The 9,944-nt window shown below is 45.5% G+C and overlaps 1 protein-coding gene across 1 annotated transcript; it reads left to right on the forward strand.

The window, feature by feature from the left end:
• The first annotated feature begins 1,705 nt into the window (after positions 1 to 1,705).
• SFTPC (surfactant protein C) lies at positions 1,706 to 8,130 on the forward strand. Its single transcript, XM_054998614.1, has 5 exons — positions 1,706 to 1,811; positions 2,563 to 2,703; positions 5,185 to 5,325; positions 6,390 to 6,500; positions 7,597 to 8,130. Exons 1-5 carry the CDS (start codon positions 1,767 to 1,769, stop codon positions 7,729 to 7,731), a joined length of 573 nt encoding a protein of 190 aa, XP_054854589.1. The 5' UTR covers positions 1,706 to 1,766; the 3' UTR covers positions 7,732 to 8,130.
• The last annotated feature ends 1,814 nt before the right edge of the window (positions 8,131 to 9,944 follow it).

Genomic DNA, 9,944 nt, shown 5'->3' on the forward strand with positions numbered 1-9,944 from the left:
GCCATTGGTTCACCAACATATGAATTAGCTAGACATCTGGCAGATCTCCTGCAGGACCACATCGGGAAAACCTCGTCTTACATCAAAGATTCAGCAGATTTCATCAACAAAATCAGTTCTCTGAAACTCAATCCACAAGACATACTTGTCAGTTTTGATGTTGTATCCCTGTTTACCAAGGTTCCAGTAAAAGACACTATTGCACTTATTAATCAGATTTTCCCAGAGGATGTAACAGCCTTATTCCATCATTGTCTGACAACCAGTTACTTCCAATGGGACAACGAATTCTATGAACAGATGGATGGGGTGGCCATGGGGAGCCCACTCAGCCCAGTTATAGCAAACTTCTACATGGAACATTTTGAAAAAACAGCTCTAGAATCAGCACCCCACAGAGGTGTAGCACCAAAAGACAGAGATCTCTCAGTGTCACAGTGTGGAAAAGATGTTGGCAGGTCATTTGTATCTACTCAGGAGGGGTGGGGTTGAGCTAGGCTAACAAAACACTCTATACTCGACAATAGCCCTGCAGAGAAGATTAGCACATCAAGTACCAATCCATATGCAAAAGAACCTCCTCAGGATACAGTGAAGCCTCCGGCCATTAGCATTCCACACCCTGGGAAACTCTTACAGGATGACTCAGCTCAACCCCACCCCTCCTGAGTAGATACAAATGACCTACATCTTTTCCACACTGTGACACTGAGAGATCTCTGTCTTTTGGTGCTACACCTCTGAAGATGCCAGCCACAGCTGCTGGCGAAACGTCAGGAACTACAATGCCAAGACCACGGCAATACAGCCCGGAAAACCCACAACAACCAAAATCAGTCAGTAAGCCAGCAATTTCAAAACTTGATGGGGGGTGGGGGTAACCTTACAGTTTTGTGTTATTTCAGTCCGTATTATTCACACATGCACATTTTCACACGGCCTTATGTGAGCCACAGTTCCCCCTTCACATCATTCAATGACCTCATTTGACCACCCATGACTCACAGCAGAACCAATTTCACCTACTGCACAGATGCAAACGCCCCAGCAAGCCAAGGAAAATGAAACTCCATCACCACAAGGAAATGAAATGGGGCCATCACAGCTGAAAAGCCATTCAAGGTGGTCAATAGACAGGCTAACTCATCAGATGTTTGGATCTCAGGAGGTTGTGGCTTGTGAACAAGGCACATTTGGTTATTGAACATATTCACTGTGAAATTTGCAGCTCTACTAATCTTGACATGTACCCCCTCCCCTCCTAATGCCCTCTCTAACCTGAGGCTGAGAAGTTCATGCGTCTTGAGACCACACATAAAGTTCTCACATTCTTGTTCAGGACATCTCAAGAACTTTGTGACACAACTGATCAAAAGTGACAAGGGTCCTTAATCCTGCTTGTATTGACAAGCTGTGCCTATAGTTTTGTGGAAACATGACTAATCTTTTAGAGCAAATTGACTTTGGCCTTCAGATGGCAAAGAGACTCTTTGCTGCTAAGAGGCCCTTGTGCATATGGGCAAGTTTCCTCAGAAGCTCTTGGCTGACTCAAGTCCAAATGCCACTTACCAAACTTGTCTCTGAAAAGGTGCAATGAAAAACAGGTTCCCAAATCAAAGGGCAAAGCCAAGTACGGCTCTCAGCCAACACCAGGGTCAAAGGAACGAGATGTTACTGCAGCACTTTAGTTCTCAGTATCCGATATAAATATCAGGATTCCAAGAAGCAAAGCAGAGCACCAAAGGACCTGCTCGGAGTTGGCAAGAATGGCAACAGATAGCAAGGAGATTCTTCTCATGGAGGCACCGCCTGTAAGTCTTTCTCCTACTAGAGCAATTTCTTTCTTATAATGGCAAGGTCTGGCTTGCAACCCATGGCAATGGCAACCAAGGAGGGCAGCCAGGGCTGGCCCATGGGGGTTTTAGTGCCTAAGATCCAAAATGCTAACAGCAACACATCAGGCACAATCCACAGGGAAGTTCCCCTGCACATACCTCATAGACATGAATGGGAGTTGCGCAAGAGCAGCTCCGGTTAATTTCAGTGGAGTTTGCACAGGGCAGCTTGTCACTGGATTGTGCCTCCTGAGTCAGATCTGTCCATCTCCCCTTCTTCTGCCTTGAATGGTACCCCAAATCTGCCACCCCAAACAACTTCCTCTTGGTAGGATCACCTGTCAGTTGGATGAGGACAAAGAAATGGCAGTTCAGGTCGTATGAATTAATTCTGACCTTTCCCAGTTCCCTCTAACACAGACATTTTGGCTCTTGCTACTGTCCCCTGTGGTCTAGGTGGTAAAACTGTGTTTGGGTTGTACCAATTCAATCTACAGAAGGGGCTCTTGTGACTGAGTGTCCCATGTAAAAATATCTACCGGCATAGAAATCTAGCAGAGAGAACGGGTTCAACATAGACTTCACCCTGACATGCCTTTCCAATGTGCAAGGTGTTTGTTTGTTTTTTAATTGCTACCTCCAGCCAATTATTCTACCTTTGGTAAAATAAGCAACATTAATTATAATAACAGTGTTTCTTTTTCCCTCTCTTTCTCTGCTGCTGCAGCGTTATACTGCATCACCCCGGCTCCCTGGACTCCCTTGCAAAAAGCTCTTGATTGGCGTGGTGGTTGTGGTAGTGATAGTTTTAATTGTTCTGGGTTTCCTTCTTATGGGCCTGCACATAACAGAGAAGCACACTGAAACGGTGAGTACAGTAAAATGGTGGCAGGCATGGAGAACTCCAGGAGTGGCTCAGGATAATAAAACACCCCAAGGCCAAGCAGCAGGGAGTGCTCAGCTCAGACCCAATCCACAACGATACTAGACCTGTTCACAAGTCACAGTGAATGCACGTACAATCCGCACACACTCAATTTTTCTTTTTGCATGCGTTGAATAATTGTCATGTTCCATCCAACGCATGTACAGCTGAACGTGTGGCCAAAAATGCACATTTATCCAGGTACTAGTTTCATTTGTAAAGTGAACTTGCATTGCCTCTTTCCTACGGACCAGTGTATGCACATATATGCAGGATGCACGTGCATTCACTGTAACATGTGAACAGGGCTGGTGACAAGCAGGGGTAGAGGAAAATGGGTACAGACTACCAGCAAGAAAGTGTCACAGTAGTACCTCCCATCCTCTGGCTTGAGCTCCACCCACCCCAAGAGAAAGTACCAGTAAGTTACTTTCACCCCTGGTGACAATGATAAAAGTAGGCTTGCCCACTGCCTCCAGCTGTGCCGCTGCTGGTATCAGAGTGGGAGGAGGCAAGAGGCAAGCCTCTGCCTGTGATTGATCGGAACCACCCTGCGGCATTGCCAGTGCCACCGAGGGCTCAGCTTATTCTTGACCGCCAGCAGGGCCTCCAAGGCAAGAGCTCACTGGGAATTCTCCCAGGAATTTACTATTTCTGAAGAGTCTGCTGCTGGGTCACTTCCAACAGTGCCCCTTGCCTAGTATTTTGTACCTGCAGTGCAGGCTCTTTATTTTCTCCCCTGAGAACTGCTATTTGAGTGAGTTATGAAAGCAAAGGGTTCTGCTGCTGAAATGCACCATTCTCACTACCCAGCCAGACTACGGCTGCCTGATTTCATGTCTCTGACTCAGTATTCAGCGGCTGAACTGTGGTAGGTTGCAGGTCCTGTGCCACCGAGGAGCTGCAGTGGTTTTATTTGGGCTGGCTTGCTGCCCTCAGAAAACTGCTGACCAAGCTGATACAGACCTTTTCTTTCACCACCTCAAAACTGTGCTCAGTTATTCCACACTGACAAGGAAAAATTCTATAATGTAACATTACTTTGATCTTCATCAATGTATTCCTTGGTCATTGGTGTCCATTTTGCACCCATCATAGCCTAGCATCCCTACTGCTTCGAATCTTGCTGAGCAGCAACTGAAAATATCCCTTTTCTCAGATGCACAGACGTTTCGAGAAGATATAGTGCCAGTTAGTAGTCACCAAGTTTCTTCCTACCTAATTTACCAGGAGCAGTTCTAGCTTTTCCTTCTTTCCACTGGACAGATAGACAAAGTGCTCTGGCAAAGACCTTCCTGTCACCTACTGGCTGAATCATGTGAAAGCAAATAAATACCTGCTGCGAGAGAAAAGAGGAACCCCTGCCCAACTGAGTCTCTCTCTACATAAGACATCTTCTGGGGCTCACAAGTGAAAGATCTTATACTTATTCTCCCACTGTGTACACATGCACTGCTAGGGAGAGAGTACACTTGAATATAAGACCTCACAAAATGTAAGAAGTAAACTACAAGAGACGAATTACACGAGGACAAGCACATGAAGGGAGTCGCAATGTTAGCTGGGAAGTTGAGTTTTAAAAGAGATTGGAAGGCTTTGTCAATTTCGCTTCTCTACAGAGCCAGAGAGATGCTCCTCAGGGGGTTTGTTAATTTCCTCTTTGCCTCCTGAAAGCTCTGTCAGTTTCACCTTCCCTTCTAGGAGGCAAAGAGGAAATAAACCCTCTGAGCAGCCATCTCCCTGGCTCTGTAGAGAGGGGAAATTGACAAAGCCTTCTGATCTCTTTTAAAACTCAGTTTCCCAGCTAACATCATGACTCCCTTCAGGTGCTCCTCCTTGTGTAATTCATCTCTTGTAGCTTGTGTCACTTGAGCATCCCTGTGTAAGATGTCTTGGGTAGAGAGACTCGTAGACAAAACAATTGCTATACATGTTTTCTAATATCCCAGTTGCCCAAGTTGTAGGAATTCCCAATGGGGCATCCTTGGTTTCCTTGCAGGGAGAGAATACAGGTGAGTTATGATGCTGTTACAACATCTGTTTCAATACAAATACGCAGATGGAGCAGAGGAATGGAGAGGAACCCTGACAGAGAATCTGTAATAAACAAACAGCATATCCTTAAGGCCCCCCACTCTGCCCAGCCAACAGCAGAAACTCAAACTTCTGTTTGCTCTTCTGGCTATTCCAACTCAAGCTGATGAGATGTGCTCCATAGCTCATAATCACCAGCCAGTAAAAACCACTAATGCTTTTTAAAGAAATCATCCTTTCTCCCCCTGAGCAATACCATCAGCATCTAGCTTTTCAAAAGATGGCTATCTTTTCACTTCACAACACAGTAGTATTTCCTTTAATCTCATCTTCTGATTCACACATACTTCCTTCCCTTTGCTCACAACAAAACCTCTTGTACCATTCTAGGTCCTGCAAATGACCATTCGAGGTCTGGATGGAGAAGGCTCTCTGCAGCACCTTTCCATGACTCAGAAAGAGAGGCTAGCAACTTTCCATGCCCATGTGGATGGCAATTCTTCCGCCACTGTGGTGTATGACTACAGCAATGTAAGATTAGCTTGATGTGATTAGCAACTTCTAAAGGGAAATCCCAGAGGGAAAGAGTGAGCATCATGTGGCTAATGTTTCACAAGGTTTTCAGGAGCACATTTGCATGGCTTGTGGGCTCTTATTAGAAGCATAGGTCCCTTGTTCACATCTCAAGAAAGTTTCTCATCATCATGGTTGCAGAAATAATTTTCATTAAGTTACACAGCACTGCCAAATTTTCAAAGTATTTTTAGCTAGATAATATCTGCAGCAGTTTATTTACAGGCAAGGGAATTTGACTGATTACTTATCTCCAGGGCTTTTTTTCTGGGAAAAGAGATGGTGGAACTCAGTGGGTTGCCAGCACAGGGGCAACTCCTGGCGGGAAGTGGTGCCCCTGCTACCACATGCACACATGCAAAGTGTGCACATGCTTCAGGGCGACGCAATGACATCACTTTGGGTCAGCTGGAACAAGGGGGGGTTAAAGTTTAAATCGCCCTCAGTGAAAATGGTCACATGGTCGGTGGCCCCACCCCCTAATCTCCAGACAGAGGGGAGTTTAGATCACCCTCCGCGCCATGGCGTGGAGGGCGATCTAAACTCCCCTCTGTCTGGAGATCAGGGGGTGGGGCCACCGGCCATGTGATCATTTTCAAGAGGTGCTGGAACTCCATTCCACTGCATTCTGGCTGAAAAAAAGCCCTGCTTATCTCCATTTTGTAGATGAGAAAGCAAGACTGAGAGATTACTAACTTGCCTAGAGTCAATCATAACCTGAGTTAGGATATGAGCACTATCTTAAAGCCAAGTATGACAATGGTTGCTTTAAGTAGGTGGAGTTCTACCTTGGCAAAGGAGCTGACGTGAAACTGACAGGCACACGACAGTTCCACACATCTGAGACCTTTGCATCCCCTGGGTTTCCTAAATATATATAAGAGGAAATAGCATGGGGAGAAACTGCAGGAGCATGGATCTGGAGGTGGAAAGGGGGGAACAGAAGGGGGTGCGAGAAGATCATTTTCTTGAGACTGTGAATGGGGTTTTAAATTGTTCATGTGAATCCTGCATTTGCACAGCTGCTGATTGGGTACAGATCCTGGCCAGGAGAGTCCTGCTATATCACCAAGATGAACAAGGAGAACATCCAAAGCCTTGATACTGTCATTAAAGCTTTCCAACAAGTTCAGGTGAGGCAGCCCAGGAGACAGCACCTTTGTGATTACAGGGAGCATCCACTGAGAAAGAGTTGTCTCCATCATAGGGGAAACACTTGGCTTGGGACCTCCAAACATTTTGTGATGGATCCAGCCCCTCTGGCAGTCATTTTATGGTTGGCTGTGCCACCACCACCCCATCCTTGGCAGTTATTTTATAGTATCCACTACCTGTTTTCAAAATCCAAAGATGCTCAAAGGCTCAACAAGATCCAGGGATCTCTATTCTACACAGAGGAAATTGACAAACCAGGGAGAAAGACTAGAGTTTTCTCCTTAACATCTATTTCCCATGTGCACAGAATTTTTAATATTAGGGGGCACACACACCCCAACCTGCATTCTGAAGGGAAAGGGACACAGTGCATTCCAAAAGAGAATTAAACCTTTCTAAAGGTGCGACTGCTTAGGATTGCATTGACAGTCTTAAGAACAATTAGCCCACATGATCTATTTGTGTGGACTAATTCTACTGAAAGTAACCAGATGGGGAAGCTCATAAGCAGGACACCATGGCAACAACCAATCCTCTGTCCTCAATCCCCAGCATCTGGAGGCAGGAATTTACTGCTGGAACACAAACATTGTGCTTCTGGGCATCGTATCTAACGCTGATGCTCGTATCTAATTCTATTTAATTATCCTGAAGAGGAGCTGGCCTACTGCCAAGGTATCAGCTCCTTAAAAAGAGCAGCACCTCTGCCCATCAGCAAATGGTTGGGTCCTTCAAGCCCCTTTAATTACTTGAAGCCTGCACAGAGAACTTTGGAAAGGTGTGGAGGAAGGGACAGTGTTTGTCAAGTTCTCGAGAACTCTTCTCCCCTTCCATGCACGTCTACAGAGTTTTCCACTTGGGTACTCTCTAACAGATGGCTATCCTCATTCTCCCCCAAACCAGCCAAATTAAAACATCCAATATCTTTTCTGAAGGATGAACAGCCATGAGAACAATTCTAGTTCTGCATGATTCATAGTGATAGCAAGAGGGTGCTGTCAGGTCACGTTCTGTGCTGTCAGGGTGCTGTCAGTTCACGTTCTGAGAATGCAGCGATTTTCTTTTCTCCTTTAGACCAAGCCGCTTATATCACCCCGCCAGCAGTCTGAGGAGGAAGAAGGAGGGTTCCCTGTGTTACTGACCGATCGTTCTCTCCTGAGCACCACAGTTAACATCCTCTGCAGCAGCGTTCCAGTCTACTGGGCTTAGAGGAGAGGTGGGTGGCAAGCAGGTCTGACAGACGTAAAGGCTGAGGCCTAACTTACCCACCAACTATAACCACAAAAAAAGTCTTATAGCTGTGTTGCTGCCTGAAAGGTCCCTGCAATGAAGCTCAGGGCGCCTCTCTTCCTACACAATTGTGAAGCCTTTTACTAGGGTCTCATTTCTGGGTACAAACTTAACCCTCCGCCAAATGCTGCCTCTTCCAGCAATGGAGGCCCAGGCTGCATAATCAGCAGATTTAGTGTGCTGAAATCTACCACTTCAGATGGAAGGTGGGAGTTTTAAGTGTTTGAGTGCTTCCCCGGTATAAAAAATACATACACAGGCACACGCTAGCAGCCTATCAGGGCTTTGCTTGCCAGTTATGGAGCAGGGATTTTTTTTTTAATATATGAGGGAATGCTAAAACATTCTAACCTCCCAGACAGTCTGAAGTGGCACAGTCCAGCAGCCATCAAGATTTCAAAGCAATGGAAATGTATTTGTCAACTAAACCTTTTAGGGCTATTTGCCTAAATCTTAGATAATCGTCTTTCAGAGTCATTAGCTAATAATACCTAAGGCCGTTCAAACTTTGACAGACTTTTTGTCTTATAATTTTTATCCATCTGCTGTTTTATGCTGCATTTTTATAATGCTAACAAAAACTATAATAAAGCACAGAAAAGCAAAAGTTGAGTTAGTAAGGGGAAGTCTCCATTATGCCACAAAAATTTCAGCGTTTAGATTACAATGAGCCAGCAGGAAACTCATGTGGCATAGGTGTCTAGTTAGTCATGGTCAGGCCTTTTTTTCTGGGGAAAGAGGTGGTGGAACTCAGTGGGTTGCCCTCTGGGAAAATAATCACATGGCTGGTGGCCCCGCCCCCTGATCTCCAGACAGAGGGGAGTTTAGATTGTCCTCCGCGGAGGACAATCTAAACTCCCCTCTGTCTGGAGATCAGGGGGCGGGGCCACCAGCCATGTGACCATTTCCAAGAGGTTCCAGAACTCCATTCCACCATGTTCCAGCTGAAAAAAAGCCCTGGTCATGGCACCAACATTGGCACCCAGTCCAATGTATCTAGGCACCATTGTAATCACATCTCAGTACTTAAATTTTCTCTAGATGGTGTCTAGTCAGTTTAAGCCTACAGTTTTCAAATTGTATTTCTGGATCCCTCAGGCTTTTGGAAGCTTATAGGGCTTCCTCATTGAGAAGAGGAGTGTTGGTTGATGAGCTACCAATTAAAGACAGCCTGTCTAATAGTGCACGGGAATGAATGGTCACAAGGCGTGATAGTGAAGTGCAGAAGGACAGGACAGGGCCCTGCATGAATTGTGCCCTTAAAGACAGTCCCCAAACCTCAATAATGCACAGAGTTCAGTGGCAGATTTGTAGGGCTTCCTCAGCAGAAAAGCCACTGTGAAAAACCACTGCAAGGAGAAAGGTTTAAGCTACAGCAAGTATATGCCCTGCGCCTCCTCGTCTCTCTTTTCCCTGTCAGGGAACTGACAGATAAGAGGGAACAATCCATGGTCACTACTTTCATACATTCAAGACATCAGAATGGTAACTGCAATTACTACTTGGAAACCAGCAGTTGAAGGCCACTGTGTACCTACTAGTGTACATACCAGTGTCTTGCTGTTGGATGCAGAAGAGCAGAGTTCTGTGAATGCATAAGGAACATCTTTGCCTTGCTGACAGCAGGAAACTCCTAGCCACGTGCATAATTTATGACGCTGAGCTAGGATCCTTCCTTGAATTCATTCACAATTAACTTCATGCCAAGTGGTTATAGGAGCCCAGGAAGAAATGCAGAAACTTCCCGAGATTCTAGGCAGGGGGTTACCAATCCTAATAACATTTACAAATTATTAAATGACTAATAACTTAGTTATTAAATAAATAGTTATTAAATAACTATTAACCTGTATCTCAGACTTCCACCACAGAGCTCAAGGTGACATAATGGGGCATTTGGGTTGCTTTGCTGGCCTCCAGGTTGGCTCTGGAGTTGTCCCAGAATTACAATTGATCTCCAAACTACAGAGATCAGTTCCCCTGGAGAAAATGGCAGCACCAGAAGGCAGACTGTATGGTATTATTGGTGAAATGCCTCCCTAAATTTCCCCTTCACAGGCCCTGCTCCCAAATATCCAGGAATTTCCCAGGCGGGAGTTGGCAACCTTATAGGGCAATCTGATTTTGTCCTG

This window comes from Eublepharis macularius, chromosome 14 (genome assembly GCF_028583425.1).
Source record: "Eublepharis macularius isolate TG4126 chromosome 14, MPM_Emac_v1.0, whole genome shotgun sequence".
Taxonomy (NCBI): Eukaryota; Metazoa; Chordata; class Lepidosauria; order Squamata; family Eublepharidae; genus Eublepharis; species Eublepharis macularius.

What these genes read in the sequence shown, in the direction of transcription:
- SFTPC (XM_054998614.1), top strand. Translation starts at nt 1,767, where the DNA reads ATGGCAACAGATAGCAAGGAGATTCTTCTCATGGAGGCACCGCCT. An exon ending in CAGAGAAGCACACTGAAACG is followed by an intron (nt 2,704 to 5,184) that starts GTGAGTACAGTA and finishes GTACCATTCTAG; the next exon opens with GTCCTGCAAATGACCATTCG. An exon ending in AAGCTTTCCAACAAGTTCAG is followed by an intron (nt 6,501 to 7,596) that starts GTGAGGCAGCCC and finishes TTTCTCCTTTAG; the next exon opens with ACCAAGCCGCTTATATCACC.